The 16,946-nt window shown below is 41.7% G+C and overlaps 1 protein-coding gene across 1 annotated transcript in view; it reads right to left on the bottom strand.

Moving 5' to 3' along the window:
* F13A1 (coagulation factor XIII A chain) overlaps nt 1-16,946 on the bottom strand; it is a 90,126-nt gene that overhangs the window by 18,939 nt on the left and 54,241 nt on the right. The window contains exons 7-10 of the mRNA XM_074943177.1: nt 16,091-16,265; nt 10,924-11,062; nt 3,573-3,676; nt 200-288 (exon numbers count right to left, since the gene is read on the bottom strand). Of these exons, the coding sequence (XP_074799278.1) occupies nt 200-288; nt 3,573-3,676; nt 10,924-11,062; nt 16,091-16,265 (507 nt within the window). The remainder of the gene's footprint in view (nt 1-199; nt 289-3,572; nt 3,677-10,923; nt 11,063-16,090; nt 16,266-16,946) is intronic.

Here is a 16,946-nt window from a genome sequence, read left to right as displayed (position 1 = left end):
ACTACTTTGGCAAGCAGTGCTTCGTGAATTTTATCATTCACAAGTGTCATATCAAACCTACTGATCTAAATATAATGACAGGATTTCTATTTTACATGAGTTGTAATGGGAAATAACATTGCAGTCCATGTATTATACCTAGAGACTGACTTACTGTCCCATTTAAATCACCCAAAACACTATTTTTTCAGGTACATACCTCTGCAAAAACAAAAGGCGCATCAAACTGGAAGCAGACATGACCATGTTTAATAGCTTGAACGGAAGCAGGGCCACATCTATACATACCTGAATTGAGATTAGAGGGGGAAGAGAAATAAAAGGTTGAATTTGTTCTCTTTATCTTTAGTTAAAGTTAGTATCTAGAATGTGCTAGATTGGGAAAAAACAACTAGCCAAAACCATTAGCTTAAAATAAGAACCTAAGAACAGCCATACTGGGTCAGACCAAAGGTCCATCTAGCCCAGTATCCTGTCTTCCGACAGTGGCCAATGCCAGGTGCCCCAGAGGGAATGAACAGAACAGGTTCAGTGATCCATCCTCTGTCGCCCATTCCCAGCTTCTGGCAAACAGAGGTTAAGGACACCATTCCTGTCCAACATGACTAATAGACATTGATGGATCTATCCTCCATGAACTTATCTAGTTCTTTTTTGAACCCTGTTATAGTCCTGGCCTTCACAACATCCTCTGGCAAGAAGTTCCACAGGTTGACTGTGCGTTGTGTGAAGAAATACTGCCTTTTGTTTGTTTTAAACCTGCTGCCTATTAATTTCATTTGGTGACCCCTAGTTCTTGTGTTATGAGAAGGAGTAAATAACACTTCCTTATTTACTTCCTCCACAGTCATGATTTTATAGACCTCTATCATATCCCCCTTTAGTTATCTCTTTTCCAAGCTGAAAAGTCCCAGTCTTATTAATCGCTCCTCATACAGCAGTCGTTCCATACCCCTAATCATTTTTGTTGCCATTTTCTGAACCTTTTCCAATTCCAATGTACATGAAATAAAAAGATAGTCAGGCTTATGACACTAGATAAAACCTATCTCCTTTGCTGAGGGCATAATATTCCACTGGTATCTGTACTGCAAAGACAGCATATTATACCTGGTACATGCACAGCACTGCAGGTGCCTTTGGACTCGTGTGCTAGGTGTGAGATGCAGCAACAAAACTGTTTCATTAATGAAAATGGAGACTTTGCTTCCCTTCCACTTTCAGGGCCTCATTCTGCTACCCTGACAAACTCTGATTGCAGTGAGACTACTTGCAGAGTGAAGTACTACTCAGTGTGATAAGAGTATCAGAATCAGGCCTTCAGTGTCTGAGGTTATTTAAAGAGAGGGGAAAAAAAGCTTTTACAAGTGCTATTGATGGAACTCAAGCCACACTTTCTCCCAGGCCCCGCAATATTTCCCCACTCTAGTTTTTTGATGTTCTGACCTCAGCTTGCCACAGGTGCACATGCATGCACCCACACATGCTACATTCAACTAAGGTAAGATCATGGCGCTGATTTTTACTTGAAAACAGTGATGTTTTCATCTACCTTTTTAAAGTGATTTGGGGGTTTCTGAAAGGTGATGAACTGACAGAACTCGGTCCCTATTCACCATGATTTCAGTGGAGTTACACCTGTGCAAAACTGGAGTAACTAAGTGCTGAATCAGGCCCTTTGTCCACTGTTTAGCCCCTGATAAAGCACCGACATGTTGCTCCACGTTTTCCATTTTGCCCCACCAGCATGCCTCAGTCCTCAGCCATAGGTACTACTTCCGAGGTCATTCAGTCGTTTCTTCTCTGCTGGAATTGCCAGCAACTGCCAATTAATGCCAGTTTTACCACATGGAGACCTGTTTGCTAGGAACTGGACTGATAGCATCAACTCATTTCACATGCTCAAGGCCACAGAACAACTTATGTTGTAATAACTTATAGCCACAATTGACCCAGACAGGAAAGGCTCCATGTTCTATTACCAACTCAGTGAACCATCCAGTCCCAAATCTGAAGCTATCTAACAGTTGGCACCTTAATGACACACTTTTTGCTTCACTGTTTAGCATAAGCCTCAAGTGCTGGAAATGTCATTCAGTATGAGCTGATTTGAGTTAAAGCTGACGAGCTTGGAGGAGCTCAGTCTGTCAGAGTGTGAACCTAGGAAACATCTGACTGCCGCTGTCTTAAGAATATATCTTTGAACTGAGTGAGGAGGAAATTAGGAAATGTAACAGCAATAGTGGATTTTCATTTTTCTCTACCATCTAGAGAATGCAGCCACAGGAATTTACAGAGGGAAATTAGCATTATGGCATATGTTATATACTCCCAAAATACTTGGTTTAAAACCGTTACATCCCCTCTCACTCTTCCACAGGGCAGCTCTGTTATCACAAATACATTTAATGTTCCTGGGGCTGGGTCCAAACTCCAGCGAAGGCAATTGGAGTCCTTTCATTAGCTTCAACGTTCTTTGGATCAGGCACCTTTCCCTTCCACATGTCCTTTCCTCTCTCCACTGTGCTATGAGTTGGCTTGCAGGCTGGTCACAGGGCTCATGGAAATCTGGAATCCCATGACTTCTCCATTTTTCTCCTTGAGCCCTTTGACTTTTGGGTGGCCATGCTGTGGAAAATACCACAGTCTCTCCCCACCCTTGAAGTCATCCCTGGGCTCTGCTTATGCCACTTGCTGAGGCTGAAGGGAGAGGGCTAATCCTTTACTGAAGGGGGATGTAAATAAGTCTCAACCTGTAACAATCAGTATCAAAATGTAGGACCAACACCTAAATACTATGGTGAGGGCACTTTAGAAATCTGATTAAATAAAGTTTGCCCTGGTCTAAACTGGTGGAGGGGTGTCGACCTAAGATACGCAACTTCAGCTACGCAAATAGCGTAGCTGAAGTCGACGTATCTTAGGTTGACTTACCTGGCCATGAGGATGGTGGCAAGTCAAACGCTGTCGCTCCCCTGTCGACTCCGCTTCCACCTCTTACAAGCTGGAGTTCTGGAGTCGACGGCGAGCACGTTCAGGGATTGATTTATCGCGTCTAGACAAGACGCGATAAATCGATCCCCGATAGATCAATCACTACCTGCCGATCCGGTGGGTAGTGAAGACCTGCCCTTGGTTTCATCAAAATTTTCTATGTCTCACCTGTGATTTTTTCAAAGTAATTTCCACTATAAAATTCCTATCCTTCCTATCAGTATGCACAGAAATTCTGCTTTGAACATGCTTTCAATGGGAAACAATATGCAGCGCCCCCCCCCCAAAAGAAGTCAAGGTTATACATGGGTTGCATCAAAACCTTTTGGTATTGCAGAATATGGAATGCTGGTCTTTAACACATAATACTATATAAAGTACATACCACCTAACCCAACAAAAGTGGCTGAATTATGGCACAAAGTGTCTTGTTTTCCTCTGGCCAAATTCTATGCCCACTGAGATAATTGGTGCTTTTATATCTATTGGGGGAGAATGAGAAATCCATCTCCAAATCTTCTCCACAGCTACTGACTTCAGTCTAAGGACTAAAATACAAAGACTTCATGCAGGATTACCATCACTGTTTTCTTGAGGAGTACTATCTACGACTTGCCATCCTCCAAAACCAACGGGAAGATCAGGTCTTGCCATCCATGCCTCGTTCCAGCAGTGATAGTTCCTTACACGGGAAAACAGACAAGAATATTCAACACTAAAGCATAAAAATAAATATCAGAACAAGCCTGTGTCTTAATGTGTCACTGTTGCAGTGAAAATCTCATAAGAATTTCCTGGGTTCAACAGTTTATACATTGCAGAGGACAGATCAAGCCAGATCCCCAGGCCCAATAATTTGGTGCCTGCTGAAGCTTGATGGGGAGCATCAGAAAGGTAGGTGTAAGCCTTCTTTGCAATCCCCTGATTCTCAAGCCCAGTCCAGTGCCAAGAAGCCAATTAGAGCCTGAAAGATGCTCTAAATGGCACTTAATGCATAGCCCCCCTAAAAAGAGATTCAGGCAGCTAGAGATTGTTGGTGCACAATGGTGCTCCTGCCACAATCCTTTTTTTCAGAGTAGCAGCCGTGTTAGTCTGTATTAGCAAAAAAAAAAAAAGGAGGACTTGTGGCACCTTAGAGACTACAGACTAACACGGCTGCTACTCTGAAACCTGTCATTATGCAAGGCACTGAATTTAGCCATATGGAAATTTTTTAATTTTGTTAGTCTCTAAGGTGCCACAAGTACTCCTTTTCTTTTTGCGAATCCTTTTTTTGTCAGCCACGTCCCCAAGAATGGGGGCTGTGAGAAGGGTGCCAGTCAATTCTATCTCAGAGAATACCTCTGTGCAAGAGAAATCCCTAACTGCCCATGTATGCTGGTGTTAACACTGCTTTGTGATTCTTGAACGGTATAAAGCAGACCTAGCCAGGCTGATGACTTGGTAATCTTAAACAGAGGTTTCAGTACCAACTATACAACTGGCAATATGCACAACTATGTTCATTCTGATAGTTCAAACAAACAAACGAGCTTGTCTGGTTTCTGTGTAAAGTTGCAGGTGCAGGTTTATTAACTGACCCTGCACTGGATATATAAACAAATAGTTCCCTAACTCCTTGTAGGTCATTTTTGAATGCCACAAACCAAAGACTAAACTTTTTAAAGAGGAATAGTTGCGTTAGTTTGCGGACGATATCAAGCTGGGAGCGGTTGCAAGTGCTTTGGAGGACAGGATTAAAATTCAAAATGATCTGGACAAACTGCAGAAATGGTCTGAAGTAAATAGGATGAAATTCAATAAGGACAAAGGCAAAGTACTCCACTTAGGAAGGAACAATCAATTGCACACACACAAAATAGGAAATGACTGCCTAGGAAGGAGTACTGTAGAAAGGGATCTGGGGGTCATAGTAAATCACAAGCTACATATGAGTCAACAGTGCAACACTGTTGCAAAAAAGTGAACATCATTCTGGGATGTATTAGCAGGAGTGTTGGAAGCAAGACACGAGAAATAATTCTTCCACTCTACTCCGTGCTAATTAGGAGTATTGTGTCCCGTTCTGAGTGCCACATTTCAGGAAGGATGTGGACAAATTGGAGAAAGTCCAGAGAATAGCAACAAAAACGATTAAAAGTCTAGAAAACAATGTCTGAGCAGCAGTCCCTCTAATTTTTTCACCTCATGTGCGGAATGAATTTTGTTATGTGCACCAATATGCAGGTGATGTGTGACTCATCACCTGCATATTGGTGCACATAATAAAATTCATGTGGTGGAGGTGGGACCGAGGGGTTCGGAGTGTGGGAAGGGGCTCAGGGCTGGGGCAGAGGGTTGGGTGCAGGGGGTAAGGGCTCCAGCTGGGGGTACAGGCTCTGGGTTGGGGGCCAGGGATGAGGGGTTTGGGGTGCAGGAAGGTGCTCTGGGGCTACATCCTCACGAGAGGACTCTCCCCAGCTGTCTCTCCCACCACAGCAGCACCTGGGGAGGGGGGCACTTCTCCACGCCGCAGCAGCTCTGGGGCCACACGATAGGTGCCCCTCCCTCAGCAGGTTTGGGCCAGGGATGGGTTCGGGCCTGGCTGGGCCGCCCCACCCCAGCTGTGGCTGGGTTCAGACCAGGGTAGGGGCACCCTGGCCGGTCCGGGTGCCCCAGGTGCAGCAGAGTTGGGGGTCAGGCTATGTCTGGGCCTGGGGAGATGCCCCTCCCCCCAGGTGGGTTCCCTGAGCGCCTGTGCGGTGCTAAGAAGGATGCTGCGCAGCTGAGCAGCTTACAGGGAACTTAGCCTATGAGGGAAGATTGAAAAAATGGGGTTAGTTCAGTCTGGAGAAGAGAAGACTGACATAATAACAGTTTTCAAGTAATTAAAAGGTTGTTACAAGGAGATGGGAGAAAAGTTGTTGTCGTTGACCTCTGAGGATAAGACAAGAAGCAATGAGCTTAAATTGCAGCAACCGTGATTTAGGTTGGACATTAGGAAAAACTTACTAATTGTCAGGATGGTTAAGCACTGGAATAAATTGCATAGGGAGGTTGTGGAATCTAAATCACTGGAGTTTTTTAAGAGCAGGTTAGACAAACACCTGTCAGGGATGGTCTAGATAAACTTAGTCTTGCCATGAGTCATGGACTAGATGATCTGTAGAGGTCCCTTTCTACGATTAGGTCTAACTTTAAAAAAATATGCAAAAAGCAATTTACTTTGTTAGAATTTTCCAACTCTCCCTTGGTAATACTGCAGAAGGTAGAGAGACCCCAACAGAATCATCAGTGCCATGGTGCTAAGTTTTCCTTGGAGGGTTTTCCATGTAAGCAAAAAGTAGGCCCAGCTCTCTTAGTTTCTAATTAGTTCACAGGCTCACGTGCTATGGTTGCCCATGTGAGAGGTCATATCTCCACAGGGCCAAGTTCCATGGATCTGGGAACTAGGGGTGCTGGGGGTTCTGCTGCACCCCCTGGCTTGAAGTGGTTTCTATTATATCCAGGGTTTGCAGTTTGGTTCAATGGCTCTCAGCACCCCCACTATACCAATTGTTCCAGCACCCCTGCCAAGTGCTGTTCCATGAGCCACATGCATTATGTTCAAAGGCATTTAAGTTGTTAGTCTAAGCACAGACTTGAAATGCCCTCACTTGGCTGGATGCTTGAAAAACACCACCAGGTCATCTTATTTACAATCTGTCGAGAATGTTTCAAAGATGAACCACCCTAACGAGAAAGATGGCTCTTGTAACTTTCTTTCTGAAATTTTATTAGAGCTCAAGGGAGAGCACAAACAAGGAGGAAAAAAACCCAACACGAGTTTCTTGTAACAGCTTCAAGAGTCAACCAAGTGTTTGCAAAAAGAAAAGGAGGACTTGTGGCACCTTAGAGACTAACCAATTTATTTGAGCATGAGCTTTCGTGAGCTACAGCTCACTTCATCGGATGCAGTGAGCTGTAGCTCACGAAAGCTCACGCTCAAATAAATTGGTTAGTCTCTAAGGTGCCACAAGTCCTCCTTTTCTTTTTGCGAATACAGACTAATACGGCTGTTACTCTGAAACCAACCAAGTGTTTGAATTCTGTTATTGCCAAAAACGGGGGAGGAGAAAGTAGCAATTTTCTTTGCAAATTATGTGTATCCTGCCAGCAGATATGAATGAAATTACATCTGTGTAGCCACTGATACTTCCCTAATGCATGCAATATTAGCAATAAAATTGCAGCCAGAATGGATTGTTAAACTCCGACTATTTCATTAATAATAGGTGAAAAAACAGAAATGTAGAGGAGTCAGTGGGCTCTGAGGCTTGTCTAACAAGACATTTCAAAGCAGAAATAAATGCTTGGATCAGGGAAAAACTTGTCAGTTAGGAGAGTTAATGAAGCAGGACTACAGAAAAAGAATTATTCAAGAAAAGTGACGCACACAACTAGAATTTTTGATACTGCTGAATGCGGCGTAGTGAGTCATTCTCATAGAGCCTTTGGTGAACCACTGTCTGGTAGGTGGGTTTTTGAAAGTTATGATGATGCCATGTGAGAAGAGACAATCTCTGCCCTGAAGCACTTAAAATCCAACTTTGAATCAAACTCAGATGTTCTTGGTTTTGAGCGTGACCAAAGGACAGAACGAAAAAACAGAGGGGAGGAGGCCATGAATGAAACTAATCTTATTCGGTGAGTAGACACTGCAATGTAATAACTTGACTGTAAGCTCTTTGTGGCGGGGACTGTTTTTCTGTTTGTATAATGCCTGGCACAATGGGATTGAGATTTATATATGCTACTGCAATACAAATAATAAATAAGTATGATGACATTGGGTGGGGATGGATAGATAGATATTCACTTGTGCTTCCCCAGATTTGGGGGGATTCTTCCATCCCTAAAACGTAATCAGAAAGTTCCTTCCAGCTCCAAAACATACTGGGCCACATGCTTGGCTGGTGCAAGTGGGCACTGTTCTATTGACTTCAATAGAGCTACGCCGCCTACTAGCAGCTGAGGGTCTGACAATTATTTAAACTGAAGTTGTAGCTCTTATATCTAAACCAGCCAGAGACTAAACAAAGTGATAGAAAAACTAATAAAAAATGACCAGGTGGGTTTTATGCCTGGCAGACAATTTAAGAAGAGTACTTTACAGGGCTCATATGGTTAGGGACATATTGGATGAGAAAGGACATTAGGATTGAGCATAGCACTGAAGAATGTCTTCCACACCACAAGAAATTTGGTTTTGGAGTTAGAGAGAGGGTGGAGCATGGAAGATTGGAGTTCAACACCTCAGAAGGGATCTCTACTCAGGCCTCCATCCTACAGTGAGCTTGGCATGGAAGAAGCTCCTGCACCCACATGGAGCCTCATTGACTTTAACAGGGCTCTGCCTGATTGGAGATCATACTAGGATCAAGGCACGATAGTAAGATCCCTTCGAGGTATATTCCTTACGTGTCTGTACATAATTAAAAAAACTAAAGTAAAGAGAAGCAGTCAGTAATGACAGTAATCTGACCAAGTTCTTAAAAATAACTTCTGGAAAAGTCTGTGTAATTCTTTATATATGTTTTCATCCTGGGAAAAAATGCTTTTTTCTAAAAATAAGTAAATGCATATCAGATGCCAAGCACTTGGGTGCAGCCCCACGCCTAGAGATGGGTCTGAACAAAAATCCTGGATCCAAACATCCCTGAATTCTGGCAGTGCTAGAAATAGGAACACAGATCCATCTTTTGCAGCTCCAGGGAATAAAACAGCCAACTGCTATAGACGTTCATAAAGGAAAGAGATCCTAACTTCCAGTTACCTAGGGATTATAAATAAATAAAGAAAAGTCAAGACATTTTTTTCAAAAATTGTTATAAATACCTTGAACATGTCGTCTTAAAAAAATAAAAAGCTACACTGAAATAACATCAAGGATAAGACACAAACCATTTAAAGTCTGAGTTAGAGCTACCACAGAGTGGTACAAGGTAATGAAGAGAAAGGACACAAAGGAGAAATGGGAAGTGCTGTAAGATAAATTAATGTACGCCCAAGGGGTTATGTGCACCATGTAGCAATAAATACATTATGAGGAGAAAGGGATGAACAAGGAAGCCCAAAGTAATCAAGACAAAGACAGAGGTATATAAAATGTGGGGTGTAAAACATTGCGGGCCAGTTCCTCAGCTCAAGTGAATTGGCACAGGTCCCTTGACTTCAATGGAGCTTCGTCTATTTACACCCACTCAGAATCTGCCCCCAGCTTCAGAGGAAAAACTGAACAATTATTGAATGAAGTGAAAAATATTGAAAAATGGTAGGGAAATGAAAAGGAAAAAGTCACAAGTGGTTAAGACAAATATGACTGAGTACATGGGGAAAAAGAGCTTGGTGAAGCTGTTAGTAGAGTGTCTAACATACTGCAGGTTTCAGAGTAGCAGCCGTGTTAGTCTGTATTTGCAAAAAGAAAAGGAGTACTTGTGGCACCTTAGAGACTAACATACTTGACTATATACAAAGGGCCTGATTCTCCTCTCACATCAGTTATACACCACTGTATCTTCAGTGGAGTTACTCTCAATTTACACCAGTGTAGGTTGCAGGAGAATCATACCTACAGAAATGTTATATTGTCTTCTGGTCATTAGAGTAAATGCTAAATTTGAATTTTGGAACCCTGGGACCACAAAGTATAGGCTTCAAAATAGGTATATTACAGACACAGAACTACGTAATGCTGTTGTAGCTGTGCCGGTCCCAGGATATTCTCTCACCCACCTTGTCTCTCTAGATACAGAACTATTTGTTTTCTGTGCAATTTATATAGGATGGCACATGGGTGGTTCTGTGAGATGCACTAACTTATGCTACCATGAAAGAGAATTTTTCCTTGGAAATTGACATGTAATTCTTACATAGATTCCAAAACCTGGATCCTTCCCCCCTGACAATGGAACTCATGGAGATGACATCAGGGCTGCAATTATAATAGGCTCAGTCTTTTTGTCCTCAGGACAGTAGATTTGTTCCAGTTTTTATGTTATAAAGAATCCAGATCTTGGATTGTTAATGAAGCATCCCGATGAATGAATATTATTCTACCGATGAGGTGAAGAAATCATTCACACAAATCAGGAATATTAACAGTGGGCAGAACAAGAATCTACTGAATGTAGGAATGTATATAGAAGGCAGAATCATTGCTCCACAGAAAGAGAGATGTTGTGGTATGGTAATCCACAGATCATTTCTGCTGAATGTAGCACTTAGTCAATACATATTGCTGTTCTCACTCCAGACAGGAGAATGGGAAAGTTGGAGGGAGAAAACAGCAGAATTGTCTTCTGCAAACCTAAGAAGGTCTTGGGTCAAACAATATAGTGATCCGATATCTTGTTATTTTTATAAAGCTAATCGAAGTATTAAAGAGTCCTGTCCTGTATCTTTTAAAAATGTATCTGATTTATTTTAAAGTTTGCCCATCTGCAGCTCTGGATGCAGGTACCAAATTTAAATAAAACATGCAAATAGGAAACTATCAAAAGCAACAGAAAATTTCCCATGACTTCAGTGGACATTGGATCAGGACTTAAATCCAAGCTATGAAATCCTTCAAGCAAAATTGGAGATACCCAACACCTAGCAAGATTGGGCCCTCTGTTAGGTTTTCTAGAGTTCGGCAATTATTGCCACTTAGGTATTCACCCTTTCTTCCAAGTTGCTTATATGTGTGGTATATTGAATGCTGACCCTTGAACTGATCCCTTGCCTTTTTCCATGTTGAACAGTTTACATTCCTTGCCCTATTTATTAACTAGCTTTTATTCCACAGTTTGCAACTACGTCTTTCGATAATCTAGCAGTATTCTTTAAATAGAATAGCAGAGACATATGAAACTTTGATCTGTCATGTTTTATGTGCACAGAGATGACAGGTTTGCTGGGATAGCTCACCAGATTGAGTCTTTTGTGAGTTTGGAGTCCATTTTCCCTTCTTCATCTACAAAGACATCCAGTTGCAAATTGGCATTGTTATCATGGGCAGAGGAATAATTGGTAACAATTCTTCCAGGTATCCCTATGCACCTCAGAACTGGAGTGGAAAGAGAAAGGAAATGAAAAGGATGATTTGAGGCAATATGATAATATATGGGCAAGAGGATGAATAGATAGATTGGAGGAGATTATAGGTATACTTCAGGTGGAAGCAGGGTGGGAGGATGGAAAGATCACCTGGGCCTTTATTCTTTCAATGCTTTCCATTTGTAAAACAACCCCATGCCCCTCCAGCCACTCCCCCACACACAGTCTGCCTTTAGCAAATGAAAAAAAAGTAACAGGCTTCCCAAAAAACCAAGACACAATAGAGGGTAAACACTGGTCCTTCCAGCAGTGATAAGCTTTGAAGTGAATGGAAGACTTTATTAGAAGGGCCACTGTTAGAAGGTTTCTTTGTTTTAAGTTTAGTTGGAATTTTCCAACGTTACATTTGGAGGAACCTAGAGAAGCCAAAGAATATAACAGAAATCGATATTGAGAAAGAAAACTGAATTATTTACAAGTGTCAGAGTTAGAGAATTTAAACAAAGCACATTACATATTTTGTACCAATCGCTCACTAATAATACTTTGAACTTCTGTAATCACCTTTTATTAGATGATCTCACAGTGAATTAAAAAAATGCATTCAATCCTAGAACATCTCAGTGAAGCCCGTAATTGTTATCTCTATTTTTATGGATGGGAAAGCTAAGATGTAGTCAGGTTAACACTCTTGTTCAGCTGGTACAGTGCATCATGGGAGTCCCATGGCCATGGTATAGCACAGGAGATGGGAGTCCAACCAGGGACGCGCAGCTCTCAGAGAAGAACTGGGGGCGGGAGGGGGTCTGAGGCATCTGAACAACAACTTCCATGAGACACTGCAGCAGCATTTCTGAATTGAGTATTTCAATTTTCAGGCGAGCTTTTTTGTTCTTAATTTTTTTGATGAAAAGCCAAACGTTTCCACAGGAGGCAGATACTGTTTTGGGGAGGGGAAGGGGTTGAAAACCCAATTTACTGTCACAAAACAATTTCAGTGGAAAAGTTTGGACTGCCCTCTATGGTCACTACTGTGACTTTCAATAAAGAGCAACACCACACATATGTTTTAAATTGTTTGATGACAAATTACCTGGATGCATGGATCTCATACATACCTATAGATTAAATTTCATTCTAATGCCTTCCCAGACTTCCAGCACATGAGCGCCTTTGGGGCTCATTGGAAATAATTCATTTGGCTATTTTAAGATCAATGACTTAGTTTACTTTTCTCCAGAATGTTTTAGCATTTTAAAACAGATCATTGTCTTGAATCAGTATGGTAACCTTGGAAAACTGGATTGGTTGCAGTTGCAGTCATAAAATGTTACAACCTTCAAATAACTCAAAACTCAAAGCAATTATTTTAGCTGAATTAGCCATCCCCCTATTCACTGTCATCTTGACGCTCATTTGCAGTGGCTCCTTTTCATGCTAGATGCTAGATATGCCAGTGCCCAGCGTTATAACTTGCTAGTCATCAGGCTTCGTAACAACAATGAATGCTAGATCTCTAACTGCACTTGGTATGTTAGTAGGCCTACCTTGACAGATTCTGCCCTAAGATGCACATGTGTCTCCTATTGAATACAGGTGGCCCTGAATCTACACTGCATTACTTCAGTTTTATAAATAGGGTATAGCTAGACCAGTGGTTCCCAAACTTTAACAACCTGTGAACCCCTTTCATTAAAATGTCAAGTCTCGCAAACCCCCTGCTAAAAATGAATATTTCCAGGGATTTTCTCCTTGATCCGAGTATAAATTATAAAAGCAATGATCTTGGAAATATGAAATTTGTTTTTATGACATGTTTATTACACACTATTTATTATTTATTATTATCATTACAGTATTTTTATTACATTATGAAAACGGCAACTCTCTTCCAAGATCTCACTTTCATAGCTTGTATCACTTTGAATAAGCCTGTTATAAGACAAGGCTTTCATCAAGGAGTATCAGATGTGAAACAGCATGAAGGTATTTCAGAAGCCAACCCAAAGAGTTCCTCCTACACAAGCATTCATGTCTTGAGCAGTCCAGGCAAAGAACACACATTACAACAAAGCTTAAACTCGTTCTTCATAATAATTTTAAAAACAATACTAGCTGAGTATTTAATTTTAAAAACAGCAAAAAATATCTACCTCCCTTTCCATTTCTTATAAGGACTCCTGAAGTTTAAATCTCCTCAGTGGGATAAATATGCTTGCATTGATCTGCTTAGCTCTTGGAAGTCCAGGTGCTCCAGGCTTATGGCCCCGTACTACCCAGGGTCCCTAAGGACAGCTCTGTCTGCCATTAGGGAATTTTTTTCCGAGAACCCCGTTTGGGAACCACTGAGCTAGAGGAATGCAGAAATGAATCAGTCCCAATGGGAGCTGTGCACCTGTGGTTCAGACGGCAAAATTTGGCCCGCTGTGTATAACGGTATGTCTGCAATGGAGGAGGTTTTTGGTGTAGTGCAGGACGGAGGTGGGAGGGTGAGCGGGGAAAAAGCATCATCTAATGGCTATAGGAATTTCAAATGACTGGTGGTACCTACCAGCAGTGGCATGATCACAATACTTGTAGCATGTAGAAGATAGGGTTGTATTGGAGCCCTGCTAGTCCTGATATAAGTAAGGTATTTGGTACAGTGTGTGTGTTTCAGATGAAGAGACGTATATCTAAACTAAAGATACACACACACACACCCCTCAATATTCAGCAATGGAGGTTTTGGACGTATCTCTCTTGGCAGAACCATTCCACAATAATAGAACTTCATTGTTTTGGGTCTAGCTTCCTGGCTGCTACACTTTATAAAACAGAATTTTTACTTTTGTTTGGGGAGTCAGTGGGCAGGAATAGCGAATTTTGTGCTTGTCAAAGGTGGAAGATTGGCAACCCTCGCAGTTTAAGAGGCTTAATTCTCCACTGGCTATTCGTGCTATGATCAGGGCTATATCACACATTCTTGTCTATACTAGAGATCCCACCATGGCTACTACTTTTGGAGCTGTACCAGGGGCAATACAATGCTGAGAAATTTTAAGAAACAGCTGACTGTTAACAAGGCCATACAATCTTGCATGCTAGACAGGACCTGAATTTCTACTGCAAAAATCAAAGGGAACAAATATTTTCAAAAACCTTTCAGGTCTTCCTCCAGCAATTAGCTGGAGCTCTCAGAGCGGAATGGTCTCTGAATCATAGAATATCAGGACTGGAAGGGACCTCTGGAGGTCATCTAGTCCAACCCCCTGCTCAAAGCAGGACCAATCCCCAATTTTTGCCCCAAATCCCTAAATGGCCCCCCTCAAGGACTGAACTCACAACCCTGGGTTTAGCAGGCCAATGCTCAAACTTTGACCGTCTTTGTTTAAGATTATCACTACTTGCAAACAGCTGGTCATTGAAATTCCATGGGGAATTGACTATGATCACAGTATATTGGCTCTACTTTTGCTCCCAAACAGGAATCAACCCACTCCAGAAATCCACATATTCCTAGATTGTTCAGCAGCAGACACTTTGGGGAGGGCCAAGTCCTAGTTGATGTAAATTAGCATCGCTCCCAAAGTCAATAGAACTACACTGATTTACAGCAGGTAAGGGTCTGGCCCATGTTTTTCCTTGTCTTATTAGATGCAAAAAGGTATGGAACAGAAACAGATAACGAGGCATAATCTTAACTAATCGCTCAGTGCATGAATCATGCAACTTCCAATCTGCCAGTATGGGTAACATCACTGATATAAGAGTACACTGCAAAGAAAACTGATGTGCCTGTATAGGTCATGGATACAACATCAAAGAAAAAGTGAGAATGTTTCATTGGGTTATTTTGTTTATTTAATTTCTTCTTAACAACTTAAACATGGAGTCCCAGACCCTTGGTTTTGGCCAAAGAGTTTATGCTCCGGGGTTGCAAAGATGTCCTTTATGGTCCCCTGAACCTGGGCTGTGTGCCACTCTGTCACCAGGCTGGCAGTCATCTTAGTGAGCCAACAGAGAAGTTGGGGATCAGTGGGGTTTAGAGAAACCCAAGCCACACCCTTTATACTCCAGCCAAGCCCCTTACACTGGTAGCAGGGACGTTGGTATAGGAGCTGCTATGCTGGCTTTGAGCCTATAGAGGATCCCGTACACCGGCATAATCCTCCTGGACCCAATTACGGAAAACACTCTGTACTCCAAGATCTTGGCATGGGCAGAGTATTCACATTATCTCACAGTGCATATGTCTTTCTTGGCCTCTAGTGACTAATAGTTTGAAACCGGTGTTGAGTGATTATTTGGTATGATGCTCCTACAGTTTCACTTGACAGTGAAAGTTATGACCGTACAAGCATTGCTTTCTCTCACTGGGATATGAAACTTAGAACCTCTCTGCCTTTATGCAACACTGAAACTCTGATCCGATTGTTTAGTTTAACCTCTTGGTGCACCAGATACATGATACACCAAGCCAGTATTTTCCTCCACAGGGCTGGCTCACAAACTCCAAGGAAGTGTGTCGATAGTGCAAGTTACACAGGATATTACAGGTGCTGTGCCAATGCACCTCGGTCTTGCCAAGAAGAATCCTTGGTACTCCAGTAATTAGGCTTTCTTGAGCCAAGAGAGACGGTCAGTTGTGCCATACAGCGCAATGGCTTTGTGATACGGTCAGTTGCTCACAGTGGGTTTAGACTGAGATCACTCATTCATGATTTCCATCTCAGAGTTCCAGAGGAAAACAATGACTATTACGTTTACAAAGTCTCCACCTGACCCAATGCCCATCATGCCCCCATTGCCCACACATCACTAAACACAAATTTTACCTGCCATTTTAGATGCAAAAGACAGACTTTAAATAGCTAGAAGATTCTCGTAAAAGAGAAGCAAAAGTTGAAAGCATACAAGCATGTTCAAAGCATGTCTGTTTTAGCCATGTAATGGCAAAAACCCCTACTATTTATTCTTGAACATTGTAGTGCCAACAAGTATCTTAGTTCTAAAACTATCTGCACTAGATAAAAATATCACTTTTTAAAATACTTACATGTATTGAAGACTCCAGCAAAGACCCAGCACTGACCGTACCGCACTGGCATACCAGAGCTATGATATTCCAACAGGATGTCTACACTTCCAGTCCAGGCTGACGGTACTACTCCATAAGCATAAATATTGTCCCAACTTCCAGCAACCACTCCCTCATCATCTTTAGCATTGATCTAACAAAAAAAAAGAAATTCTGTAAATCTCCCTATATGTTAAGTATGTCAAAAAATTGACAAGGGTAGAACTAGATGCAATGGTTGGAAGTTGAAGCTAGACAAATTCAGACCGGAAATAAGTTTTACATTTTTTAACAGTGAGGGTAATTAACCACTGGAACAACTTACCAAGGTTCTATGGAGGATTCTCCATCACTGAACATTTGTACATCAAGATTGTATGGTTTTCTAAAAGATATGCTCTAGTTCAAATAGGAATTAATTCAGGGAAGTCCTCCAGCCAGTGTTATGCAGGTCAGTCTAGATGATCAAAATGGCCTCTTTCCCTTATAATTTAGGAATACCATGTAAGTTGTTTCCAAAACAGTTCCCATTGTTTACAAAGAAGTAGATCACTGGATTTTGGTAGTGGCCTGCTATGAGGACATTGGGGCACAGGACAATGGATAAAATAATTTAAAAGATATAAAATGATATAAACATGTAAAAAAAAAGTTATACAGTCTCTTCTATACAACCTTTGTACAAATACTTTTTGGGGGAGTGAGGTTATGCTGTGTATTAGAAATGTTGTAACCCTCTCCCACATTATGTTGTTTCTTCAGATGAGGTGCTTTTCTTATCATCCAAGAATTTCAAAATTCTTTATCATCTTCAGAAGAACAGAACGGATAATTG

Source organism: Natator depressus, chromosome 2, assembly GCF_965152275.1.
Source record: "Natator depressus isolate rNatDep1 chromosome 2, rNatDep2.hap1, whole genome shotgun sequence".
NCBI classification, from domain to species: Eukaryota; Metazoa; Chordata; order Testudines; family Cheloniidae; genus Natator; species Natator depressus.
This window is presented reverse-complemented; position numbering and strand designations above follow the sequence as displayed.